The 27,691-nt window shown below is 48.3% G+C and overlaps 2 protein-coding genes across 2 annotated transcripts; both read right to left on the bottom strand.

Annotated features, from left to right (window-relative positions):
- Positions 1 to 1,630: 1,630 nt before the first annotated feature.
- LOC135817912 (leucine-rich repeat-containing protein 59-like) lies at positions 1,631 to 7,735 on the bottom strand. Its single transcript, XM_065331214.1, has 7 exons — positions 7,381 to 7,735; positions 5,126 to 5,185; positions 4,089 to 4,352; positions 3,543 to 3,615; positions 2,827 to 3,003; positions 2,460 to 2,501; positions 1,631 to 2,219 (listed from the first exon to the last, which is right to left on the bottom strand). Exons 1-7 carry the CDS (start codon positions 7,495 to 7,497, stop codon positions 2,023 to 2,025), a joined length of 930 nt encoding a protein of 309 aa, XP_065187286.1. The 5' UTR covers positions 7,498 to 7,735; the 3' UTR covers positions 1,631 to 2,022.
- Positions 7,736 to 8,788: 1,053 nt separating this feature from the next.
- On the bottom strand, positions 8,789 to 27,310 carry LOC135817904 (cytoplasmic FMR1-interacting protein 2-like). The gene is made up of 25 exons (XM_065331201.1): positions 26,943 to 27,310; positions 26,654 to 26,731; positions 24,901 to 25,184; positions 24,056 to 24,182; positions 23,563 to 23,769; positions 23,212 to 23,427; positions 22,657 to 22,770; positions 22,335 to 22,412; positions 21,558 to 21,772; positions 20,229 to 20,376; positions 19,270 to 19,420; positions 18,959 to 19,041; positions 18,301 to 18,374; positions 17,895 to 18,068; positions 17,360 to 17,465; positions 16,855 to 16,974; positions 16,202 to 16,401; positions 15,486 to 15,573; positions 15,035 to 15,178; positions 14,600 to 14,690; positions 13,776 to 13,979; positions 13,066 to 13,160; positions 11,296 to 11,561; positions 10,564 to 10,714; positions 8,789 to 9,794 (listed from the first exon to the last, which is right to left on the bottom strand). Exons 1-25 carry the CDS (start codon positions 27,141 to 27,143, stop codon positions 9,636 to 9,638), a joined length of 3,774 nt encoding a protein of 1,257 aa, XP_065187273.1. The 5' UTR covers positions 27,144 to 27,310; the 3' UTR covers positions 8,789 to 9,635.
- Positions 27,311 to 27,691: the final 381 nt, after the last annotated feature.

The following is a 27,691-nucleotide window of genomic DNA, read 5'->3' as shown; positions in this document are numbered from 1 at the left end:
TGTGAAGTACATTGTAGTGTGGTCATTCTTGTTGCTATACCCGAGGTTGTTATTCGCGAGGTTGACAATGGCATTGCACTTTGCAGTCGAACTTGCTAAGGTCTTGGGACTTCACTGAAGTATGCATGTTGCTACCAGAGAGTCGCAAAATACTGGTCCTTGCGACGCCTTCTCCGCTACTACAATGTGACAGCCATGATAATAACATACAGTAGATCTACATCATTATGCAAGTACATGTACAACTCTGGTAAGACGTACAGTAGAGATATCTACCCCCGGCCCCGTGCATGGGCAACAGGAAAGTGTACCGGTACAGTACTTAGTATCCGAGGTACAGCGCTGGCAAATGAAATCCGACCCCCTGGGTTCACTTTCTAGCGGCCTCTACCGGTATTAAAGCGTTTCAGCTTTCTGCTGTAACTCTGAGTTTCACGGTTTTAACCGATCATCAGACAGGAAGAGTTGCTGTCTGTGTCTGATGATCGGTTAAAACCGTTAAAACCGTGAACCTCAATTGTGTGTATTACAGTAAGTCCAGGGAGTAGTACAATACCGGTATTGTACTACTCCCTGCTACATTGTAGGCGCTGCACTTTTGAGCACTGTCACGGGCAACCACAACTCCCTCCAAGTATCCTAACATACATGTACACCAGGGAGTCGTCCCTGGTAGCCAGCCACCAATGGATATATTCATCATTGTCTGGTGATTGCGGCAATGCCTACATGTACACTGTACAGTGCCATGAAACAGAGCACAGTAAACCTCCCCAGATCCGGATATCCGGGCAGGTTGGGACCGAGCACTGCCCGTTACTCAGAACTTACACACTTACTGCATGCAAGAAAATATTTTTATGCTATAAATCAATGCGACTGTTTTGGGGCTGTTTTCGTTGAAAAGCCATTTTGTGACTCTAGATGCTGGGTCAGAAAGGTACCCAGTAGACGGAAGTGCCCGGATTAGGGACGTCCAGATCTGGGGAGGTTTACTGTAACAACTGAAAGAGCCCTATCACCAGCCGGTCGAATCATGTGGATGACATGAGGAAAGTCTCCGGACCAGGCAGTCAAGATGACCGACCACTCTGGACTCAGGCTCACGGCGGTCTTGAGAAAGCGGGCATAGTTGAATTAGTTGGTCACGGCAGCAGTCATAAGATGAACTGCCACAAGTGCAATGTGACGCACTGTATTCACTATTCGCTCTTTGAACCAAATCCTCCAAAGAAGGGGCTAAACTGGTCTCAGAATGAGGGGCGGGGGGGGGGGGGAGAGAGAGAGAGAGAGAGAGAGAGAGAGAGAGAGAGAGAGAGAGAGAGAGAGAGAGAGAGAGAGAGAGAGAGAGAGAGAGAGAGAGAAAGAGAGGCACCAGGGCACACCCCAGTGTCTGCAGGTCTAGGAGCCGCACAGTGACCGGCGCACACTCGACTCCCGTCATTGGATTTCATTGAGCAGCACTGTACGAAAGGTACATCAAACAATTCGCCCTCCTGTGGCTCATGGCTTCGGTGCCCGTTGAAGCCTTTGAGCAGGCCAACACGCACACACACACATACACACGTGATACACGAATGCGAAGCACACATTCCACCTATTCGCACACTGAGCTCCAGAGAACTGCCACTGAAGGGGCGGCGGATATACGCCATATCTGCACAGCAGGAGAAAATTTCTAAATAAATCAAAATAAATCAAATCATAACACGGATGCCTTCAATGCCTGCTTTTGTGCCCGGGTGCACTGTGCTGCCACCTGACAGCTGATCGTACACCAGCTGCCATGTTATCAGGCAGCGGAAGGGCACTGAGTGAGTCAGTAACTATGCCAGGGCTTACCAGAAGCGTAGATCAGCATACAAGCAAGGAGTACCAGCATGAAGAGTAACGGGAGGCGCAATGCCATGGAACGCGGGACGAGAACAAAAACCTATTGACAAAAAAAGTAGAGTGGAGTAAAAATTCAATCAAGAAGCACTAAGTTGTGCCGACTTGTCCTGCAGCCTAGTACCTATGTTGTTACGTTAACTTCCGCTTCAAGCTTTCAATGGATAGCTTCAACTGTTCAACAAACCTGTCCATGAATTCTGTCCCCTGTTGCGAGTACTTTGTGAGCTGTTCGCGGCACACTCGATCGTCGGGCATGCAGTAAAACGCGTATGCCCCGCCAAGCGCCGCGAGTAGCACCACAAACAACATGAGTATCCACAGTAGACCTGCAGGGCACACATACACCAGGGGCAGCAGCAATACAGTTACTGTACGAGCATAGGCTCTCTGCAGCAAACAGCCGCGTGCTCAGATGCTCAATCACAACAAAACATTCTTAAAAGTTTTACTTAGAAAAGTTAAATTCTAGATTGAAAAAATAACATCTCTCTTTCACACGTGGACACACACACACACACACACGCACACGCACATCAATGTTTCTGCATATGCGCCAGGTGACTTACAGCTGCATGATCCTTGCTGTTCAGCATGCCTTTCCTTGCTTGCTGTAGTTGACCAACAGAGATGCACACACACACACACACACACACACACACACACACACACACACACACACACGTACACACACACGTACACACACACGTACACACACACGTACACACACACACATACGCACACACAAACGACAAAAGTGACACGTTGTGCATGTCAAGCCAGATTTCACCACACAGGCTTACCTTCGTACCTGCACAAAATTGCAATATTGTCTGTCAGTGCAAAGGTGCAGTTTCTGCACCGGACCGCCAGGGACGATCCCTAAACAATCACTACATTTGGCGAGCAAAAAGGCCTGCATTCACTGCTACGTACCGCTCTGCGACCGTTCCAGATACGGGTCGTTGGACTTTTCTTGCTCGCCAGTATCGACTTTCCTCTGTCGAAGCTCCGCTTCCCTCTCTTCCCGTCGCCTCTGCTTCAACTCCTGCTTCTGTCGCCGGCGCTCAGCATTCTCCTTCTCAGTGAGCTCTCGCTGTAGCTCCAATGCTCCTACAAAAGCCACACAGTGACACATCGCGGCGCATGCATACACAAACGCACACACAAAGTTGGTATGGCATAAAACACAGTCCTGCCCATACGATGCATGTGTACCCAATAGCACTACAAGCTTCTAAAATAAAATCCACATGGTAGGGATATTCTCGTGAAGCATAATATCAGACACTGTCTTCTGGGTAGCGCAGGTACTTGATCATGTGCCCACACTGGCAAAATATGGGATCAGAAACATCACACTACACAGACTTGCTGTATTCGGGCACACAACTTGTAGTGCAATACGAATACAACCTGATTGGGACAAGAAGGCTGGCACATCTACCCAAACGATTCACAGAAACTAGTACCCGACTAGCTGACAACAGCCCAATATGTAACGCATTCACTGCGTTCACAGCTGTCCAGGCTCTCTGTCTGTCTATCTCTGTCCCCCTCTCTTTCTCTCTGTCTGTCTATCTGTCTGTCTGTCTGTCTGTCTGTCTGTCTGTCTGTCTCTGTGTCTGTCTCTCTCATCTCTGTGCACGTACGCTTTTCTCGCATGATGTTCTCCTGACGCGCCCGCTCTGCTTCTGCCGCCTTCGTCTTGATGAATCTCACAACCTTGTTGCAGAAGGCAAACACACAGAGTACAGAAAATGATTCTGTGCAATGACAACAAGCTACTCCAAACATAGCAGGTGCATATTCCAGTCACGGCAATCCGGCCTTCTCCAGAAATCAGGCGGAAAGGGGAAACGTATAAAACCGAGGGAAACAGATTACACTAACATTATGTCCACGGCAATAGCGAGTTTCTGTCACACAGTAAAATGTACCAAAGTAGGTATGGAAACCTCGTCGCCATACGGGATCAAGTTTCACACAGATTTTTCATACCGTTTTCCGTGTGAATACTGAGCGCACAGAGTACATGTGGCGGGAAGTTTAAGCATGCTACGAGCATGCTACGCACAGCAGAACCGGCGAAACGTACGAAAAATCCGTGTCAAACATCACTGCAGCTTAAACGGTGTTTAGTACGTAGTTCCGTGCAGCAGAAACTCACTAATGAATATACACGTACGTGTACTCACATTGGTAGCACATTCCTCGCACTCGCGCTCATCCACACAGGTACCCGCCACACCGGCGATCTGCGAATCTAACATGTTGTTCTTGAGGTCTAGCCACTTCAGCTGCGCCAACTGACTAAAGCTCAGGGGCAGCGAGGAGAGGCGGTTGCTGAACAGATCCAGCTGTCGCAGCTTCTCTAGACGGCCAATGGCCTGGGGCAGGAAGATGAGTACATTTTTGCTGAGGTCAAGCCTCTGCAGTTGCCGCATCTCACACAGTTCTTCCTGCAGGTACGCAGACAATAGGAGTCAGAAAGGATAATGACAGACTCAGACCCACAGAGCACATGCAACAAACAAGTAATAATTGTACCGAAACATCAGCACAGTCCAATTGTTGCAGGTGTAAAACAGATTGTAGTGCTGCAGAAAATAAAAGCGACGGCAAACGCAGTTAATCATAGGTATTCATACCGGTAAGCTTGACGGAGTTGAACTATAGAGGGAAAATCATATGGATTGCAGAGACAGAGAGAGAGAGAGCGAGACAGAGAGACAGAGAGAGAGAGAGAGACAGAGAGAGAGAGAGAGAGAGAGAGAGAGAGAGAGAGAGAGAGAGAGAGAGAGAGAGAGAGAGAGAGACACAGAGAGAGACAGAGAGAGAGAGAGACAGAGAGAGAGAGAGAGAGAGAGAGAGAGAGAGAGAGAAAGAGAGACAGCGAGAGACAGAGAAAGACAGACAGAGAGAGAGAGAGAGAGAGAGAGAGAGAGAGAGAGAGAGAGAGAGAGAGAGAGAGAGAGAGAGAGAGAGAGAGAGAGAGAGAGCACTATAGCTGTGTCCGGAAAGACAATTGCTGTTAGCAGGTGCACATTTGTACGCTTTTTACGCCCATCGCCCGAGGCGATGCTACAGCAGAAGCCATAGCAACTTGTGCTGGGATTGCACCACACACACATACACACACACACGCACACACACACACACGCGCACACGCACGCACACACACACACACAATTCACGCACTACGCCAAGACAGGTCAGGTCCCCATTCACTCACAGGCAATTCCTCCAGCTTGTTGCATGCCAGATCCAACACGGTCACCCTTGTGTAAGTGAGCTACAGGACAACACAACATGTATACAGACACAGAGAGTACAAACTGCAGGTGCGAGCACAAAGACCATACCTATCCTAGGTGCTACTATCACCAAGAAGGAATACCGTATTTGCTGGAGTATAGTGCGCACTTTAGATGTACTATTTCAGGCCCCAAATCGCAGGTGCGCGCACTATGCTCCGAATAGGAAAGTGCATGTGCATGCACTTTGAAAATTAGTGCAATGTATCAAACAATTGCGGAGGAGGAAACCATAATTATGACTGAGTGCATTTCTATCGTCTACAGCCTGCTACACTGCTAACGCATGATGGGTAAGAACCCCATTGGTAGCATGTGCATTATATATAAATGGAAAATGGTCGATATAGTACTGTCAATAAAGCTCTCAAATCTAGGCTGCGCATTATACTCCGGATACGCCTTGAATCGCCAAAACGTTACACAAAAGAAGGGGTGCGCATTATGCTCAGGTGCGCGTGATACTCCGGCAAATACGGTTGAACCTTTCACAAGATGCCAAGACTCCACGGTAGCCACCCATAGATCCTACACACCTTTACGACACTCTCAACGGTCTCGGGGCTTCACCAATATAATTATAGAAATATATTATCCATCAGTTGAGGGTGTCGAAAAGGGAAGAAGCCTGAAGAAAAATGTGACTGTCACCACCAGGACTCCAACCAGGGACCTTTTCTATAGGCCAGCGGTGCTCTAACCACTAAGACATGCGGTAGTCGTCATCCAAGCAGAGAAAGAGAGAGAAAGAGAGAGAAAGAGAGAGAGAGAGAGAGAGAGAGAGAGAGAGAGAGAGAGAGAGAGAGAGAGAGAGGAAGAGAGAGAGAAAGAGAAAAGAGAAGAGAGAAGAGAGAGAGAGAGAGAGAAAAAAAAGAGAGAGGGCTCTCAACATTTTCTTCAGACTTCGAATATGTTCTCCTGTGAAGATAACTGTGGGAATATTGCTCTGGGTGCAGTTCACAGTCTAACTGGACAAAAAATCATCCCCTTGGATGCTGGTGTCATTTATCTTGTAGATTGGGCGAGTCGGCTTACTGAATGATAACTCAGGCGCGTCGGAAGGTATTTTAGTGTGGTACGGTCAGCCATCTGAAGTACAATTTACTCGCGGAGGAGTGGTGGCTGAGCCGAAAATTTTGGAATTTTAGATCCAAGATCAGTGTATTTTGTTGATTCACGGGGTATCTAGGCAAAAAGTGGTACGGTCAATACCGTAGTGACCGTACCGTGTGCGACGCCCCTGTAACTATTGCTCCGGTAGCACCCACGTTTGGCAATAGACCCTCAGAAAACTGCCGTATTCGGAATGAGAAATACGCAGTACACTTTCTACATGATTTATTTGCGAGAATTTTCAAACGTAGAGCAGGACATCTTGTTTGTGATACACGAAGCCCCACAAAACCAGTACAGGTGGAATCCTGATAATTCGAATATGGCTTAATTCGAACATACCGCTTAATTAGAAGTTTTTCCAGGACCGATTTCTATCAATACGATTCCCACATAAAACATTCTGATAATTCGAACCTCGAACTCTACATGTCCGGTTAATTAGAAGTCCCACAGATTCCACGTACATAGAAAATGTGTGGGATTTGTACTGATAATTCGAAGTTAGCAAAGTGTAATTCGAAGTTCACTGTACACTGTACTGGTCAGTTCAGTTTGCACGAGCAGGCTGTGCCGGTCAGTTCAGTGTCCGTAAAATTTGTGTCTAAGGTCCATAGCGCAACTCTGCGTGACCGTGAGAGCATTTTGACATACATATTGTGTTGTGGGTTCATGTTTGGATAATTAGAATGTCCGGATAATTAGAAGTTTTTTCCTGGCATTTTGAGGTTCGAATTATCAGGATTTCACCTGTACCAGTTGTCAAATCTTTGCCTTAGACTCTCATCGCGTACAGCACAACCTCTTTGTGTTTTTTAGGGTTCTTTAAACTTCTTTTGCATCGGAATCATTGAAGCAATCACACCCCTGTACGTCAGCTTCCCCATGTTCACCCCCAAGACTCAGTACAGCAGCTACACTGGCCGAAATGATAATAATATTATAGATCCATTTCCCAGATTATGACCAGTGTCTATGTGTACTGTATTGCAAGTATGCCACAGCAAAATTATTTAAAATTATTTAAGACAATAATTACAAACGTATCAGCGGAGCTCACCATATCACGGACAGGAATGGTGGAGAGCTCACACAGGCTGAGATCCATCTCTGCTTTGTCAACATGGCCTTTCAGCTCCTGCTTCGTCATTGTCTTTTTCTTTGATGATGTTGCCATTGTGATGGTGACTGGTGCGGCCTAAAATTTACTTCAGACTGGTGAAAATTATCCCGTTCCACTCACGACTAGTGTGATTGTAGTAAACGAAAGACGTCCTTCACCTGATGAAGAATATGAATAAGAGTTTTGGAGAGCTAGAAAAAGTATGTTAGCCACGAACTGCAATGGAGATCTCTTAGTGCACGTCACCCAAACAAAACACTGATCTTCGCTTGTCTTTGTCCGCACTCTTTTCGAAAACTGTTACGTCTTTGTTCGGATTTAGAGTTTGAAAATTTGCAAAATAGTGACGCAATACGAAGAAGACCAAATTTGGGTGGTAGACTGGTGGTTCACTTGCAATGCACGTGATCCTAGCTTTCCGACTCGACTGGATCATGGACGACAGAGAAGCTCGAAATAAAACGACGAAAGTCGCGGAAGCTCGAAGACGAAGAGCAGAAAGTTCAGATGACTGCCATATCGACATCGCCCATTGCACTAGCCGCTAGCAAAACGTTACTGCCTGCCTTGCCCCGGATATCGCCTTATTTAGCAGAAACATTCAATGTTCTATGTCATAATAATATTATCAGTTTGCTTCGGCGTATCTCACATGCCATTGATTGCCCATGCCGGATGATGGGCCCTTCTAAGAAAAATGATCGTTCTTTGTGCATCTCTCCCTTTGGGCCTTTTGTGTGTGTAGAAGTTACTTACGCAGTTCTAGCAATCCAAGTCGACAACATGCAGTATAGAAATACTGATACATGAAAACCGAGCCGCACTGATCCGCGATCCGACCGGACCGCCACCAGCACATTAATCACCCCAAATGATGATGACCTCTGATCTGAAGGCTTCCCGATCGGCAGCATATCAGCCGACATGGTCCCATGGTCCCAGGGGCGTAGCAGCCGGTCCGGCTTTGGCCGGACCACATTCTTTTTAACACAATGCCAAAAGTGCCCAGAATGCTGGACCATTTTGCACCCTAATTTCAATTTTTCTCGGGGGACATCCCACGGACCACCCTCCGGCCGGACCACCTCCAATGGCGGTGCTACGCGCCTGGACCGTCGCATTAACGGTGTGCCTCACAGTCACAGGTCACCAGAACTGAACAACCATACATGTACATGTACATATCGCAGACGAATGAGAAGGGCATCTGCAGACCCCCGTACGGAAAAGAAACTGAGAGAACTAGCTCAGGAGTCACGGCATACTCATAGGCGGCCGACTATGGAAGGTGAAGGCAAAAGTTGCCTGGCCACAAAAACATGCACCGCCGGTGAGACTGATGACATCATGGGCGAGCGCTATTTTCATGATTCTTTGTACAGGTAAACACATGATGGCAAACAGGTTGCGGCATAGAAGAGTGTCATCATAGTAATGCGGTTGGTACCAAGCAGCAGCGAAGCAGTAGAGCCCGCGTTGTAAGATCCTCTAAGAAAACAATACTGGAAACGTGTGAACAAGGGCAGAAAAAAGCAAAGTATAATAAAAGCAGCCGCCGTGTGTGCGGCGATCGAATTAACTGACTAACAGCTCTGGGAGTTACCTACTAAAAAACGGGAACATTATACAACCGCACCGGGCCAAAAAGGTTGGCATTACGGCATGGGCACGCAGGCAAGCACGGCAAATCGGGGGCAGCCTGGGGGCTATCATGGATTATGATTGAGTAACACATGGGGTCACTGGTGGCTAAACCGGCATATTCAAACAGAAGAGCAAGCAAACATACATAGACGGGGGTGTAATCGGCGTGTGTCAGTGTACAGTAGTAACCTGGTGCTCAGTAATAGTTACAACGTGCCGTGCTGAAACATCAATGGAGGAAGAGAGCACCGAGCAGGCACCAAAAATTATTATTATTAGCTACTTCGAAGTACACAGCTCTCAGCTGGCCAAATACATACGAGCCAGGAGACGCGGCACTGCTCCTAGGCTACTGAACACGTCACAGCATTCAATAATTAGCAATTGACCGAAAGAAGCTAGCCGAAACCTGCTGAAGTACTGCAAAAACAATCTAATCAGTGCTGTATGTTTGTCGTCTCAAATCGGGAAGAAATATCAGTACCTGTGCGGCCATCATCTCTCGGGACAATGTCTCGCCAGTGCTACGTTAGGATGCGCCTGAGGACTTAGACGGCCGATGTGGCGCTTTGGTAAATGGGTGGGGGAAAATAGCGGACGTCCTCGGTGGTGTCGTTGGGCGACACCATGTGCTTTCGGATGATCGCTTGGATGTGATGGTTCATCTTCTGTGTGGCACGTATCCGGTCAGCCATTCGTCGCACATTCTGCAACCACACACAGCAGCAGCAACAGCACTGGTAAGCTATGGTGAAGTTCTACGAGCAAGGCACCTTTCAACACTCGAAAATGGTTGCCGCTTTGTGAACTCAACCAAACCCTACTTTATCGATTACAGTGGCCAAAGCAGTCTATGGTATCCTAGCGTACTTCATTGCCAACTTGCACCGACACAGGGCAACAGCACCGACACAGGGCAACAGCACCGACACAGGGCAACAGCACCGGGTTGAATCCGCATCACAATGACAGTCACACATGCACACTGCCACGAGCACAGAACCTCCGAAGAGCGAGCAACTCTGCAACACGGGTTTGCTACGGGGTCTGCTGCCAGCTACAAAGCCTTACACCGCGCACGTGACGTCATGCTCTTGCTAGAGGTTTGCAGGGTGTGTAATAATATGGTGTTCTGGTGTACACGTGCAGGCTGTTTCTATGGAACGATGGACTTGTAAAACCAGCACTTCTTGACAGAAAGTGGATAGCGGCTATGGCAGATCCAGACAGTATGTGCACTGAACCCATTCTACGTAGTACAACATGTTCTTGGAGCGAATGTGGATCGTAATAATATTATTATGGTGTGAGTTGGGGAGATATCACTGCCGGGGACCTCGTATGCAGACTTGCACACTTTGTATATGCTCAGTCTCTTGACACCGTCTGCATCTCATGCAGGGGGGGGGGGGGGGGCGTGGGCACATACACCTAACACAAACCAGACGCACAACAAACTTGTCTCGGACTACTCACCACTCCAGACTGGTTCGCCGTCTCACTGGAGCCTGGTACGTACACCTTCAGGATGTGATAGGAGAAGTCCAGTGCCTCGAAGCGACGCTCCTGACCCAGCAGCCAGATGAAAGCCATGCCAGCCCATTGCAGACCATCACCGAATGCTTCCCTAATGGACACACACATACACACAATACGGAAGCATACACAGCAATCATAATAATTATTATCAATGTGGTAGCAACACACCTGATCTTGACAGAGAAACACATGACACTCTTCCAAGCTGGCTATGGGACTTTCCCAGGAGCCAGTGGACAGGCATTTTGAAGTTGCCATTCCCGACAACTCATAGCCGCGGTGTTGCAGTGGACGTGCAGTACACCATACTTTGTCATGCTGCTGGCTGTTGCTGTGCCATTGTTGATTGTGGGCAAAGTCATGCAGACATTAGAGAGGTTAAGATGCACGTTATTTCCGACGTGACGCGCAATTTCACGTCAAATTTGGCGTAAAACTCAAATTTCGACGTGAGCAGCAGGTCACTCGCGTTGATTTTTCGACGTGCGAGCCAAATAACGCGAGCTGGACTTCCGCGTCACGTCAAAAATAACGTGCATCTTAACCTCTCTAATAGCTGTAATCAGACAACTTGTCCACGAGGTGTGCACAGCTATGTGATTCTGGTACGTGTTTTCAGCAGTACACAACATCAGATTCTGGTGCAAAGTTTCCTCGAGCACTACTTACTCGGGTGACACCTCGTTGGGTCCGAGCGGCAAGCACATGACAAACTGAATGGCACTCCAGAGGCGATGGAACTCCAAGCACTCCACGACATGCATCACTCCGTTGGCCGGGTGAGGTCCGAGCCAGAGCTGGGCATGCTCCGACGGTCCCTTGTCGTCGCCGACCAGGAATCCTCGAATCTTCTTCAGCACAACTTCAAACATGGACAGCCCTCTACAGAGGCGCTCCTTGGTCAGCAGATCACAGTCCCGTGCCGTGTTGGCTTGCTGCGGAAGGATGGACAAGCAAACGAAAAACCACCTTGAGCTATATTGGCAATTGGGTGTCACTCTAGTACTAGTAGTAATAGGTTTTCATTTGACAAGACAACATGTAGATCAGACGACAGCACGAACAGTTCACCAGCCACACTCCACGATGGATGCCACTAACAGAGTACCGTAAAATTCCGTAAATAAGCCCACCCTAAATAACGCCCATGTCCGATAATAAGCCCAGTTTTAGGCGGTGTACACTTCAAGTCCGTTTTAGCGCCCATGCCCGAAATAAGCCCAGGGCGTTTTTTTTTTTTTTTTTTTTTTTTTTTACTACGTTCACATAACCAGCTCGAAAAGAACAAGGAAAGACAATGGTACGGAGACTAGGACAAACGTGACAACTAATGAGCAGGCGCTACACCGAGACGCAGCAGTGATGGTGGGGCATTGATGACTCTGCCGACCTGAGGTCTCGGCGTCACGGCCAAAAACACGCACCAAAAACAATGAAAAAAGAAGAAGATAGAGCTGTACAGGTGAGAAAGATGCAAAAACCCAAGGCTTAACACGAGCGATTGTGGGGGAGAAACTGTCTTAGCGTCATACTATTCATAGGGAATCGACTGCCCAGAGCCAGTTTGTGCTGCGAAGATGGCGGTAAACATTCGTTTTGAATGATTGCATTCTCTTGCTGTGGGGAGGCTGGGATAGGAGAGCGGCAGGGAGGGAGTTCCAATCACTGATGCTGCAGTGTGGGAACGAGCGCTTCAGTGCCAGCGGGGCAGATGCAGGCAGCTGGTGTTGGAGCTGGTGGTCATGGCCACTGACAGCACCGTGCTCGCTGCGAGTTCTGGGGTTGGTAGAGATGATGTGGCGCGGTGGCAACACAGAGAGCAGCTGCGGAGGACCAGGCAAGTAGTGCAGCTTGTACAGGCAGGCAAGCGAGGCAACAGTGCGGCGGATGGCCAGGCTGGGTAGGTGTGCCCCAGGGCCGATAGCATGAAGCGCGTAAAGTGGACTCAAAATGACCAGCGCGTGAGCGTGCGTTCGCGTACATGCCGGTACCTGTTGTGCCTTGTACTTACCATAGCAAGTGGTTTACCTATCAAATCTGTAATTTATCGCTACATTCTTGGTTACGACCAAATTTCCAGCTGTGGTTTGATGTACCTGTACCGCGCTCAGTGTGAATGATGGTTCACTGAAACTAGTGGGTTGCTGATAGATTGATCTTCTGCAGATTGCGTCCGAAATAACGCCCATGCCCAAATATACGCCTGGTTTTTGACCCTCTGCAAAGTATACGCCCGGGGCTTATTAACGGAATTTTACGGTATCCCAACAGGCTAGCCATGAGAGATAAATGGTGCTGTCCTGTATGGGCTAGTTGGCGATATTTGCACCCAACTTGCTGGACGCACTTGGTCCCCGGTTCTAGATGGTCACCAATACCTCCTCATACTAATACCATTGATGCGCGCACATGATTGATAAGCCTTAGGGCTGGACATACCATTGGTGTTCCGAGCTGTGAGATAGTCGGTACCAGCTGCAGAGCCGAGTACTGCTCTTGTAGGTCCTGAATGGCCTGCTCCTGTGTCATGCCATCTGTGAGCACAGCAACACAAACACAATCATACAACTGTAGTCTATGCTGAGTGTGTAACATGGAACGAATCTCACTCCGCATGTCAGGAACCTGATCGTAGTACTATGTCGTCTCAGGTGCATTCTATTGATCATATGACAAGAACATGGCAAGAAACACATGCACCATTGTGATATCCGTACTAGTGAGCTACCTCACGTGATAAATCATTATCTTTCTACTCCTCTACTCTAAGTTGTATCAGCCGCGCAGGCTTTTCCGTTGTGCTGCTGAGCTTCTCTGTCGTTCTAGTTCGGCGTTCTAGCTTTGATCTTGAAGTCAACAGTTCCCCTTTTGTCTTGTCCTGAACTGCTCTGGTGTGATCATAATAACCATCTAGAATAAGTACATGTACCTGGTTACCATAGCCATGCACTTACAAGTGCAACATTCTACATCATTCTGAAAAAAGACTGTGACAAGAACGGAGTGAAACCGAGAACAGATCGCATTCATCACCGTACCAGTCCTACTCAAGTAAAGGTCAGTACTGGTGTGCCCGGCATAGCCCAGTGCACCGGCACCAGCTAATTCAGTGACAACTTTGCTGATGAACTGCATACACACGTGCATACCTTTGACATAGGGCCTGGGCAGTACACCCTGGAACGGAGCTGCCTGCAGCAAGTCAAGCACTTCTTCCTGAGACAGGCACTGCTCCACAATCAGGCAGAAGAGAATGGCGTTGCCAATCTCCTTGAAGGACTGGAAGACCTCTGTTCGGAGGGAACGGTACTGGATGATCGACTCAAGCTGGGCATAGTAGAAACCAAGCACACCTGCATAGGAGCAACAGAGAGCATGCATGGAACATGGCAATACCGATGAAGATAGAGCGAGGGAGAGAGAGAGGGGGAGGGAGAGAGAGAGGGGAGGGAAAGAGAGGGGAGAGAGAGAGAGAGAGAGCGAGAGAGAGCGAGAGAGAGAGAGAGAGAGAGAGAGAGAGAGAGAGAGAGAGAGAGAGAGAGAGAGAGAGAGAGAGAGAGAGAGAGCGAGAGAGAGAGAGCGAGAGAGAGAGAGCGAGCGAGAGAGAGAGAGAGAGAGAGAGAGAGAGAGAGAGAGAGAGAGAGAGAGAGCGAGAGCGAGAGAGAGAGAGGGGGGGGGAGGGAGAGGGGGGAGGGAGGGAGGGAGGGAGAGTATGGTCGGTCCATTTGTGCTAAGAGCAATGTCACAGTAGTTCGCTCAAAGCCCACTCATCACATCCGGCTACATGTACATACACAGCCAATCAAGGCCACTCACGATTACCAACCATAAGGGGTGGGTGAGGAGGGGTTCGCATTGAACAATAGCCTGGATCACCGGCTGTCAGTACACAGCAGTACATGGAAACATTCAGTACAACAACTCGTGTCCAGCACATGCTTTGATCATTTGGTTAGTTGCGAGAGTCATGTACCTGATGCTCCGTAGTCAGATAGTGGCTGCTGGCATCGGCGTGGCATGCCCTCCATAAGAGCACTGACATATGGCTGCAGAGTGTTCTGAATCTGTACCGGTAGAAAAGCAGAGCCAGTGTCACAAAACAAAGATGTTTAATTAATGAGAGAATTGTGCTTGAACTAGTGACAGATTACCACAGCCAAGGCAACCAGCCAAGATACCCGTACCAATGACAAAAGCAAGCTTATGCTCTCTCCAGGACTGATTCATGTGCGAGCCGCGATAGCCACACCATCTATTGCAGACAGATTATCATTGTCAAGGTAGAGCTGGGTTCCCTGGAATTGAGGAAGACAACAAAACAGCACGGGAAGCTAGGGGTGTTCATGGCTATCCGAGTTACTCTGTACAGCTGGTATGTGGCAGCACTGCCATGGCTACTAGTACTTACACAGAGGTTGGTCTGCTTCAACAGCTCCTCAATAATCATGGCAATACCCTGGTAGCCCAGCAGTCTGGACATAGCTGAGAAGTGGCCATGACCCAGGAAACCCGAATGCAGGCTGTTGATTGTACTGTAGGCTGAGTTCAGTGCCTGCGGGCCAGAAACAACACACAATACATACACAAGTGACAGCCATTAGCTATGGCATTAAGCTGCAGTTAACATTTCCATACCCTTTCAGGTAAGCAGGGGGTTCGAGAAAGGGAAAAAGAGAGGAGGAGGAGAGGAGGAGGAGGAACAGGAGAAAGAGGAGGAGGAGGACGAGGAGATACAGGACGAGGAGGAAGACAAGGAGAAGGACAAGGAGGATGAACAGGAATGGAACAGATGGTGATGGCAGGTACATTATGCAGAGCAGCCTGGCATACAATAATCTCAGAAATTCAAAATCACTCACCCTGGTGCCGTAGAAGAACGACATAGGTCCTTTCGGAGGCGATTCCCGAGTGGCGGGTTCTGTGAGTGGGAGCTTAGTTCGGACAAAGCTACAATGCAACAACACAAGAACGATTCACAAGACAATACACATTTACCACTGAAACTGCGTTGTAAAAAACAAATCTCCACAATCAATGGTGATGCAATCTAACCTTGCTTGATGAACAAGCTTTTCCTATTCTTGATTCCCTTGCCGACCAGTGCAACACCAGTTAAGTGTTGCTCAGGCAGGCAAACTGTGCAGCAAACCCCGCGAGTATATACATAGTGAAACCGTTGACTGGACTAAATCATTCTTGAAGGGCTAGTATATGTATACCACTTTGAACAAATTCATGACAAACTTTCTATATTGGCATTCCGGTCATGCATTTTCACATATTATTTCTATTTTACACATTTGCCCGTGTGAATTGCTAATCCAAAAACAACAACAACAACAACAACAACAACAACAACAACAACAACAACAACAACAACAGCAGCAGCAGCAGCAGCAGCAGCAGCAGCAGCAGCAGCAGCAGCAGCAGCAGCACCATCACCACCACCACCAACAACATTAACAACAACAACTCTCTCATTGGCCACAGGCCATCGTGAGAATAAAAGATTTCAAACAACAACAACAACAACAACAACAACAACAACAACAACAACAAGACGCAGCTAACTAACCGGTTAGTAGTGGAGTTGTAGACCCAGCCCGGCATGAAGTCGGTGTTGATCTCCCAGAAGCAGTGCAGCGTGATGCGCCCGTGCGGTAGGTTCACGCTCTGGTTGGCCTCGCGCAGCAGAGAGTCAAACGGATCCATCGTCACGTAGCCCAGAAGCATTTGATGCGTCAGCGCGTTCGTCTCCAGGAGAAGCTCCAGCTCCTGAAGCACGATCAGACAACAGCCACGTCATGCAGTGGTGCTCACTTCATAGCACTCAAGGGCATCACTAACAAATGCACCTTTTAAAAGCTTATGCAGACAAAGTATCAGAGGACAGAATCCTTAAAGCAGGTACAATCACCAGTGAGTGGAATATCTCAGGTCAAGATGGAGCTCAGCAGTCACAAGATGAGCGCAACACGTATAAATATCATAGGACTATACAGTCACATGATGTACCCTTCTAAGAACCCGTGATTAAGTGCTACAGTGAGACAATCAATCCAATCACTGTGGAGAAGCCTAGCTGATCCTATAACTTGGGCAACCAAGATGAAGACCTTAGTTAGAGAGTCTGTTGGGAATGCCGAGGTAAAAAAATACAATACAATACAACCCCCACCCCCCAGCAGATGTGCATGTTATTCCATGTGGAGGGAACAAGTTACTCACCATGATGTTGGTCAGGTCTGAGCTCTCAAACCTGGATATCGCCATGTCCAGAGCCTTCAGCATGTGGTTGGTCAAACGCTGCGATATGAGACGGTTCAAGTCAATGCTTCTGCCAAGAATCTGGAAAGGAACCGTGGGAGAGCAGGATGAAAATGAGGAGGTGTTGAGGCTGGCTTTCCACGTAAGGACAGGTGTCTCAATAAAACAGATGAAGAGAGAGAGAGAGAGAGAGAGAGAGAGAGAGAGAGAGAGAGAGAGAGAGAGAGAGAGAGAGAGAGAGAGAGAGAGAGAGAGCCAATCTGCGGATGTGCCTGTAGCCTGTACTGTTAAAAACGGCTTGCAAAATTCAAAGAATATGATAGCAGGATAAAGAGGTGATGTCGAGCTTAACTATGTGAATATGGAAAGGTAAGTCACGGAGGGTCGATGAAAACAGCATTGCCAATGCCCGATGGATATTTACAGGTGCTGGCCACTAGTAGCAGGGTCACCCGCATGTATGTACCTGAACATGACGCTGCTTGAGAATGGTCTGGTAGCGATTAGCCTGCGGGAATGGTATGCGCTGGCTGTCTTGACATTCAATGCGGAACTTCTTGTCTAGCAGGATGCTGCAATTGTGGTGAAGAAATGAGAAGATCGGCATACAAAGAGAATGGCTCGTACAGTACTCGAAACAATTCACTACAGGCTGCTACCACCAGCTCAAACTAACCTCCTACAGTCATGGGTCTAGCAGCACAGATCAATACATATCAGAAATGATGGATGCTACCATTTAAAAAAGCACGGGTTGTGCTTTCGCTATGGCTGGCCAATGTTCCAATACACCTCCCTCCGCACATCCATGCCGACCCACCCACACACGTACACCCCCCCCCCACACACACACACGGATGCATGCAGTGCCATGCACAAACATACAAAACATCTCAAACGACGACGTAATCGCATAACCTCCACCACTGTGCATCGTGGACAATCCACTGTAAAAGGCAGGTCATCCACCAACTATTTGACTAAACATAGCATGATCGTACCTGCAGGCCAAGCTCTTGAAATAGATGAAGATCTGCTCACTGATCTTGTAGATGAACTGATCGAAAACGAGATTGACTTCGGCCTCCACCTCGTCGTACAGGTACTGTTTCTTGAAGAAATGCAGCGCGTAGTGACCTGCATCACTGTACAGATCTAGCGGATACAGCAGATACCTAACAGCACACAAAGGAAGACAAGTGGAGGGCGAAAGGCAAATTTACAACCATCTGACTACACTCCTGTGTCCCTTTGGTATTATCCTGTCTGCGACTGAGCCAAGGCTGCAACAGCATTAGCAATTTTCCATTTCGTAATTCAAATTCAGTAGCCGTAACGTCTGGCAACAATGGCAGCAGCAACAGCAACATTGAGCACATCAACGGCAGTAGCAGGGGTCCAACTTACTCCATCATCGATGGCTCCTTGGTCTCCAGGATATGATCAGTGAGGATCCATGGAAGGGACATATCAATAGGGAACTGCACAACAGGATGACAAAGTCAATGGCAAAGGAACTGAGCAAAGGAGTCTCGGGAGAGCACCGTAGGCTTGCCCCGTACAGATATACATGTACACGGACTACACGCACGCACACGCACACACACACACACACACACACACACACACACACACACACACACACACACACACACACACACGCACGCACGCACACACGCACGCACGCACGCAAACATACACACACACGCACAAGCCGTGCAATGCGTCCTCTACATGCGTCCTCTACATCACTCTTACAGAGTATAGTAAAGCACAGTCACCAGGAATCGAAATGCAACTCCGCGGCACAGTGAGACTAAGGTATAATTCAGATTAATTCTATATCCAGGGATGTCTATTTCAAATGTTGACCAGGGCCTGCTAAGTCCACTGGCAATAGTAAATGTCTTCCAAGCAAAGTGCAGGGTATAGAACACTTCCCATGGTCGGCTGACTTCTGAGTTTCACTCTCAAGATACCGGTAAGCGCATCCTATCAAGTAACAACATATATGTTTTCAGCCTTGGCACATACAGCTGCTCTGCATGCCGTCAAGGCCACTCACCTGGATTCGTTTGCCCATGGTCAACTCCAGGAAGAACTCTCTATACCAGAGTTGAGACAAGTCAGATGCCTCCATCAGTGAGCCTGCCGGACAAGAATAAGTGAAAGGTGAGTAGGCAGCCAATGCCCAAATCAACAAGAATGCGACTGTCAGCATACCGCAGTGGCAAGGCCACCAGCATTAAAACTTGTAGCGTGCAACTGCATGAAACTCAACTCATGTTTCAGCGCAAACACTCGATGGTGAGTAAGAAATGTCATGTGCTGGGTAATGCCATTTCACCAAATCACCGCATCATGCAGATCACTTACGATTGAAGTTGATCATGTAAGGGAAGAAATAGGTGACCTTGAGAAATTCCTCCAAGTCGGGTATGTGCCTTTGGTCCAGGTCCGATCGCAGCGACTTCTTGCCCGCTTGATCGGAGATGATGGACTCCACCATCGTTCTACACATGTACAGCTAGACACAATGAACACATACGGGGAGCAAATTCACCTCTACTCAGTATTTGATTATTTTGACTACTAGCATTTGATGGGCCCGGCAACCCGGAACCGTTCCTCTCCCCATGGTGGGTCTGGTCCCTATAGTGGGTCCGTTCCCAATAGTGGGTCTGCTCCCAATAGATGGTTTGTTCCCGATAGAAGTTCTGCTCCCAATAGTAGATCCGTTCCCAACAGTGGGTCCGTTCCCAATAGTGGGTTTTTCGAGTGTTCCCAATAGTAGGTCCGCTCCCAATAGTGGGTTTGGTCCCAATAGTGGGTCTGATCCCAATAGTCGGTCTGGTCCCAATAGTCGGTCTGGTGCCAATAGTGGGTCTGTTCCCAATAGTGGGTCTAGTGCCAATAGTGGGTCTGGTGCCAATAGTGGGTCTGTTCCCAATACTAGTAGTCACCATTAGTGGGTCTTTTTCTTGCAGAAAGTCTGTTCCTTCTTGCAACATGGATTTATTCCCCATGGCAGGGTCGAGAATTCCAAATGCATGCACAGCGTAGCCATGCCTTTGTACAACGCGCTGCTGCAAACACCAAATCCAGTCCACAAAATGGTTGAATGTGACTGTGAGATAATATCATGCCACTGATGGCTTGCGTGATGCATATCAGTATAGCACCACCAAACGGCTGTGCCAAGCCAATAACTGTGCAATGGCAAACCTGGTAAAACAATGCCCCAACAGTATAACAACAAACCTCCAGGATTTCATGGAGTTTCATCTCACAGAGTAGCTATACACTGGGTGCTCGCTGCAGCAACACAATCCTACCTGTGTCGTGGATGGCGCAACACTTCTCCGTGACACATCAATGTGGAAGCCACCCTTGGGATCCTTCTCACCGCGCAGGGCTGGGTCGTCAGCTGGCTCCTTGCCATTCGCCCAGTCCACACATGTGTCACGGATAGCAAACAGCACACTAGACAGGCAGAGGAGAAGATGTATCAACTAGTCACGGAGCAGCTCACTCAAAACATAACCTAGCAAGACCTAGCAAGGACCACGATCATATCATTACTAACGGTAGTCAGTTCACAAACCCTTAGGTAACGGTAGTCAGTTCACAAAGCCTTGGGTGAAGGTAGTCAGTTCACAAAGCCTTGGGTGAAGGTAGTCAGTTCACAAAGCCTTGGGTGAAGGTAGTCAGTTCACAAAGCCTTGGGTGAAGGTAGTCAGTTCACAAAGCCTTGGGTGAAGGTAGTCAGTTCACAAAGCCTTGGGTGAAGGTAGTCAGTTCACAAAGCCTTGGGTGAAGGTAGTCAGTTCACAAAGCCTTGGGTGAAGGTAGTCAGTTCACAAAGCCTTGGGTGAAGGTAGTCAGTTCACAAAGCCTTGGGTGAAGGTAGTCAGTTCACAAAGCCTTGGGTGAAGGTAGTCAGTTCACAAAGCCTTGGGTGAAGGTAGTCAGTTCACAAAGCCTTGGGTGAAGGTAGTCAGTTCACAAAGCCTTGGGTGAAGGTAGTCAGTTCACAAAGCCTTAGGGGAAGGTAGCCCATTGTCAACTCCGACCACATGGGACAGGAAGTGTTGGAGACATCTCACTTCATAAGCCTTATACCAGTTGTACAGATCCACGAAATCCCATAGAATCCCGTAGACCCGGTTGGGTGTTGAATGTGCAGGACCCTCAGTATTGTGTTTTCTGCTATTTCCACTAAGAAATGGAGCCTGAAGGCATTTAATTCAAAAACCTTTTTCTGACAAAGATCTAGCCAGTCATTAGTTCTAATCAAAGTGAAGAAGCTGGAAAAGCGATTGCTTGCCATTAGATTATGAGGCTAAAATTGGTCAAATGCGCATGCATAGTACACAATGAACACCCAACCGGGTCTACGGGGTTCTACGGGATTTCGTGGATCTGTACAACTTGACATAGTGAGGATGGTGCCCATCACCTCTCCCTTAGCCGAATTCAATCGGGCGAGCACCCAATCCCAGATGGGCCTCCTGGCGCTGGAAACTACCTTTGTACACGCCGGGAACTGAGCCTAGATCACATTGTGGAAGGCTACAAAATAAAAATCCTCTAGCCACTGTTCCAGCCACGAACCCAAAAGTACACTACATGTTAGAAAACAATCGAATGAAAAAGAAGCCTACATCTTCAGCTGCTGCTTCTTCTTCTTGATGGCGTAGCGGATGGCGTCGCGCAGTGTGACTTGCACGAAGACCTGGAGGACCATGTGCACGTAGCGGTTGATGGCTTCGATGAACGTCACCTCCATGCGCGTCAGCAGCACGGTCAGGCCCTTGATCATGGCAATGACCTCGACCAGGGCAAACTTCTCATTTGATGTGTAGTTATAGCGCGTGGCCTGAGCAGTAAGAGTAAAAAAAAACACCATGTGATATCGGCCAACCCATTTCACTTGCACATCATCAAGGCAGTGAAAGATAATTCTGTTAAGAATTCGATATTGTCAAACCTTTCAGACAGCTGTTTTTACTCAACAGCACCCATCAGTGGAGGTAGTAGAAAATAAATAATTGACCGCGGTAAATAATATTATACAGGGGGAAACTGGCATCGAAGTGTGGCATGCCATAGGAAAACTGAGGTGAAAAGGGTGATAACAGTTCTAGCAGAGGTGATAATGCAAGCGTGTAATGCTGGGACATGTACCACATGCTATACAAGACTTTGACTTGCCATAAAGTCCCTGTACACGGCGTAGCACCGGGCAGAGAACCAAGCAATGGGAGAAAGCAGGGCATTCGTGCACAGATGCCCCCAGTCACACTTGTAATACTCACAAAACACCAAATGGGTAGCACAAAGCAGATACAAGCTCCACCTCATCACAAGGCGACTCAGAACAACAATAGTGGATCGCAGGATATGTCAATAAAGGAGAGAGAGAGCGCATGCACACTTACTCTCTCGTACTCCTCTGCATCATCTGGGCACTCTCGATTAGCGTACTTGTCGGTGGGGTGGAGCAACTTCCATGCATACTGCAGACAGCAGAGACAGCAGAGACCGTGTAGAGCAGCAGCACACCGACCACAATGTGACATTAGTTTCATGCACGCCAGGCCGGGTACCTCTAGACACACACGCTGATCAAAACCGCTCACTGTCACTTGTAGAGATACAGGCAAGTAAATTGCACTTTTCGTTGAAAATCGAACACTCTGACGGTATTATGGAAGGTTTCATGCAAGCTTATTGCCACCGATCACGACGCCATCATCGTACCAGTTCAACAATCTGTGTTGACCATCCAGAGATGAGGTGAAGGCCGCGGAGAGATAGATCGGAGAGCTCTTGCACCTGCTTGTCGGTCCACGTTGTTGAGCCACTGGTCGTAATCTGCACACAAATCATCAAAACGATTGGCAAACAACAATTGGCAATGGAAGGCTAGACTTTTGAACGGTTCGGCAATGACGGAATGTGCTGCCAGCAACACAACCTAGCATACAATATCAATCCAGTTCCAACACAGCATTGGGTACAACTAACATCATTTCAACACACAACATGCAATGTGTTTGACGCATCACTCATATTACATGATGTCAGCAACAAAGGTACTTTAATACATAGCGGAGAAATTTAAACCAAAAGCAGCCTTTCACACAAACACCAGACAACAAAATCAATACTACAGTAGTCCTATCCTTCAGCAACGTAGTCAATGTACACGCACCCATGCACGCATGCACCCATGCATGCATGCATGCGGTTCACAAGGGCACTTGAACAGTTTTCTCCTACAGTAGTTTCAAAATTGGTCACACGTTCACATACCTCGTTGTTGTACCGCGCTAGCTCAGATATATACTTCAAATGTTCCGTGCGGATGGTGTCGATCTTCGACTGGATGTTGTAGTGCTGCACGAAGGCCTTCTCTTCGGCCTGCTCGGATACACACGACCATTTTGACGCATCGTAGTTCTTTGTTTGTTTGATGTACGAGACCAGCGCGATTTGCATGTCGCCAAAGAGCGGTACAACTGCAACTTGCTGGGTAGAGCAAAGAGAAGAGCAAAACATAGAAAAGGATAGGCAAGTATGGTGGGTTGACAGGACAACATGCAGAATTTTTGTGTTTCCACTAGAAGATTAGCACATCCAATGGAACACGCAAGAGTCCCCTACCTTGAAGAATTTGTCAATTTTACTGAGGCTTATCTTCTTCTTGGCGTCGAGCTTGTATATGCTGACCGTACCGTCCATGAGGAATAGAGAAAACCCGATGACCTTCAAGAGCATATGCTTCTCCTTGGGTAGCATATAGCTTTTGGTCTCTAAGTGTGACACGCACGAGTTGACTATCGTAGCGAGAACCTCTTCATACGACGGTATCTACAATAAGTGGGAAAGAAAAACAGACAAGCAGGAAAAAAAACAGAAATGCTGTCAGTAATTGACTGGTGCGGATCTGGCAAGGATCGGGAAATGCCTGTAGTCGCAAACCGTTCAGCTAAAAGAACCGCCTGGCATGCAGGTATTACAGTCCTGTCAATGTTGCTGCATGCACCACCACACGCACCACCAGCAAGTTCAGATGCTTAGTAACCCATTAAACTAACACGCGCGAGTGCAACAAACGAGCACGAAGAACAGCGGAATGTAGCAGGAGTATACTTACGCCTTCCAGGCTCTCCTTTAGGTTAAGAGTGATCTTGTTGTTGGTAGCTAGAAAGAGAGACAGTGCGGGGAACTCCTGCATGGCAGCTGCATCGACCGCAGCACCTCGCTTCAGAAATCCATCCGCTCTGAACGGTCAGATGCAATAAAAATCGAGCACACAGACAACAATAACAAAAAAAGTTGTACATATTGGCTTGCACGCAGGGCAAGATTGTAGGCAATTTCGGCATGCACACTGACGTTTAGGTCCTATTCCAGTGGCAACGTGAGTTAAACGAATGCCTGTAAAGCCCAATGGTGACTATGGGTCATGCTATTTGTACCGCCAAGAATCCATAGAATCCATAAAAAAATCCATAAAAGTCCAAGCCACTCTTAGTCAAATAATCAGCTGTGCATGATGCCTGCATTCGCACCATGCAAGGCAGAACATACAATAGCACCAAGCACTCTCGGGAAATACATCTCTCGACTCTCAGACTGAGAAATTCCCTTGTAAGATCATGCAGGATCCGTGCGAGGCAATGCACTGAGGCATGCTGCCGTTCGTGCAGATACAACGCAGGCCAGTAGCAGGAATCAATTTCGCCAAACACGATCATGAGACAGTTACGGAATGAAGTCTTGTACCTACACAATTCTTCAATGGATACTTGGCTTAGAAACCAACATATGGTAGTCCACCTCAAGTGACAATTTATCAGTTGGGCTGGTGCTAGCTACTTCCCTATACTGATTGCATTAATCTGCAGGGCTCCAGTTTCTGGATCGAGAAAGTTGACAATGATCTGACATATCTACAAGTACGTGTATGTCTCTTTCATATCTTCGTGGCGCATTTACCTCTTGTAGAAGGCCAAGTCATTGTTAAGACATGCCTTCATGTTCTTCAGAGCATCCAGTATTGCGAACATGTTGATGAACTTGGACAGGGTTAGCAAGTGCGTCTCCGAAATGAAGTCCCGACGTTTGTTCTCGTGCGCCAGTTGCTTGATTTCGGCCGTGAATGTCTCAATGGCGCGCTCCTGGAATCTCATGAAGCCTTTGAGTTTCTCCACCTCCGGCTGAAGGACTTCGACCGTCTTCTCGTAGATCTCACGCCGGTTCGGCTGCTCATTACTCTTGACCTGCATTGCCCAGCAAAGCAGTGACAGAAAAATACAACGTCAAACAGTCAAGTTAGCCTGCTGTATACAACGTGTGATTTGCAGCAAGCAAGCTAGACACGAGTGCCGAGTGCTATGGGAAGGCACCGAGACCAGTTGCACACGAGCACGAAGACCAGTCACGCACACAATACTCTATCTGGTCTAGCTGCAGGCTTTCCAGGACCACATCCTAAAACCACGCTTAGCCTGCTCATCTACCACATGCATCTGTTTGGTCTGTGAAACGGTGACACTTTTCGTTTTTTTGGTGCGTTTACTTCATACCATTGACCTTGCATTGCTGAGGATGTGACAGTTGTGGTCCAGTTCCAAACGTTAACTCCCATACAAAGTCTATCTCTCCGACGTCATCTTGAAATCCGGCCTAGTCCGGGAAAGTTAGTGACGCCATCATGATGTCACCAAATTTAGTGAAAACTTCAAGTTGGTATCACTCAGGAACGGTTGCTCCGATCAACCTGGGACTTTCACCATAGGGACTTTTGGGTGTTAATACATCCGTTCCTCCTGCATCGCCGCGCTTGTCCCTGCTGGTTTGGTGTTTTTTGACTTCCAGGGTGCTGGGCACTGTAAACTACGTTGTAGCGCTCCGTCCCAACTGGACACATCTGTATCATGGTCTGGGGTTTGTTCGACATTGAGGAGATGAAGCTGGGTGAAAGTACGACAGCCATAAGGAAATGGCTCCCGACAGTACACGGGAGAATGTTCAGACTGCGTCAGACTATTTAGCGTATTTTGCACTCCTCCGTTGCTGTTCGATGACGCCTCTGTTACTCGAGAAGTTTAATTCCACGCCTACTACGAATATGCCTCGCATAACCTGTATTCCGTTCTCATGCAGAACGAGTGGTCGTCCACCTGGGCACACCACCAGACTAATACTTCAGTCACAGCCAGCTAGTGCCACATGTGTGGCCCGTGGAACAGATGGGCTTTTGCCTATGGGGAAACAGTGCATGTCAGACTGGGCCAAAGGTCCCCAGCAGTGCAGACCTGGGACTGGGAATCAGAACCAGACCAGTCAAATCATGTACAATGTCATGTTATGTGCGCTCCCTAAGCGTGACGTATGCCTCTAGTCGCACACAGCTTCGGGCGAGTCCTCGCAAGCTGTGATCAGCGTAAATTTCTGGTGCGAACGGGTGATTATCGTGCTATTACAATATTTATTTGTACGCGCCTCCCTCCTGTGGAAACGGTTCAAACGGATGAGACCAGGTCTCGCTGAATGAAAATGAGATCATCCGATGCGGATCTAGACCGAGCGTGCATGGCGACTGAAGTAGCACTCACTGCACTCTCATCAGTCACTCCCAAACAATTATTGCCATTGACCTCATTCAAAAAACAATAATAATCGCGTTGCAACAAGCTATGGCCGAGTCGCCTAAACCTCCACGGTACGAATGGACATTTTCACATACCGATGGAACAGCTCTAGAGCTGCTGCGCCATGTGTAGAGCATCGACGCATACATCTCGCCTTCCTCCAGCAGTTTGTTCTGCAGATCGAAGAGCAACACACGGGCGCACCAGACATCATGCATTGCACATGCACACACACGCACGCGCGCACACGGAACACACACGCACAACCAATGATACCGGACACAGGTTCACCCTGGAAGGTAGAGAGAAACGCTGCACGGACGCATAACCATACGGGACGACACGGCAGTCCAATGTTCCCGCTCGCATGCTGGCGTTACTTACGAGGTGGTTATGCACCGTGGCCTCTTCCATGAATTTCGCCAAGCCCGTAACGAAGGCATTGCGATCTTCAAAGTTTGTATCGAACGACACATCGTATACTACTGACGTTGGCGGTGCTTCAATATTAGGCTGCTCATCGGGCAAAGCTAGGGCCTCCAGCCGTCGCACACTGGCGAGGGCTGAATCTAGCGATGCAGTCATCTTCCCTTTCGCTGGCCTCCCGTCTACATCTGCTTGAAAAGCCCCAGGACGGCCACTAGGGCAAGCAGGTGATCCTCAACTCTCTCTCTCTCAAACAACTCACAGTCAGTTCACCCTTAGAAATCTTGCTTGTGGAGCTAGCTGCGGTGCAGTGACTGCACTGGAGATAGTCATGAGCGCGCTGCACTCACTCAGCTATGCAGTCAGTCACTGAGCCATGCCTAGCGCCTGTAAGTGTAACACTCTCAGTCCCAGCACTAACTCAGTCACACAAAATGTACATACCCCAACGGCAACGACGACGTTCCGTCAGCAACACAGCCTCACCATCTACCACCATACACAGGCAGAGTCATTTTTTCTACGTCTAAGCGGCCTGCGGCCACCGGCTAGGCTCGCAAACTCCACATACATATCCATGCCATGGATGGTCCACTGAGGTCAGTGAAGTCTGTACTCAGGTACTTCACGCTGGCCATGCCAACCATGATAAAACTAGAATGCGGCTAGGGTCAGTCTGCGCCGAGCAACAGCGCCCGCCGCCCGTG

The sequence above is a fragment of the Sycon ciliatum genome, chromosome 1 (assembly GCF_964019385.1).
Source record: "Sycon ciliatum chromosome 1, ocSycCili1.1, whole genome shotgun sequence".
NCBI lineage: Eukaryota > Metazoa > Porifera > Calcarea > Leucosolenida > Sycettidae > Sycon > Sycon ciliatum.
This window is presented reverse-complemented; position numbering and strand designations above follow the sequence as displayed.

Coding starts and splice junctions, on each gene's coding strand:
- LOC135817912 (XM_065331214.1), bottom strand. CDS start 7,497: ATGGCAACATCATCAAAGAAAAAGACAATGACGAAGCAGGAGCTGAAA. Junction 4,353..5,125: donor ACAAGCTGGAGGAATTGCCT/GTGAGTGAATGG, acceptor GCGTACCTGCAG/GAAGAACTGTGTGAGATGCG. Junction 3,004..3,542: donor GAACATCATGCGAGAAAAGC/GTACGTGCACAG, acceptor TGGCTTTTGTAG/GAGCATTGGAGCTACAGCGA.
- LOC135817904 (XM_065331201.1), bottom strand. CDS start 27,143: ATGACTGCATCGCTAGATTCAGCCCTCGCCAGTGTGCGACGGCTGGAG. Junction 18,375..18,958: donor CCATGGGCAAACGAATCCAG/GTGAGTGGCCTT, acceptor CCTGTTGTGCAG/TTCCCTATTGATATGTCCCT. Junction 15,179..15,485: donor CGTTCTTCTACGGCACCAGG/GTGAGTGATTTT, acceptor TCTGGCCCGCAG/GCACTGAACTCAGCCTACAG.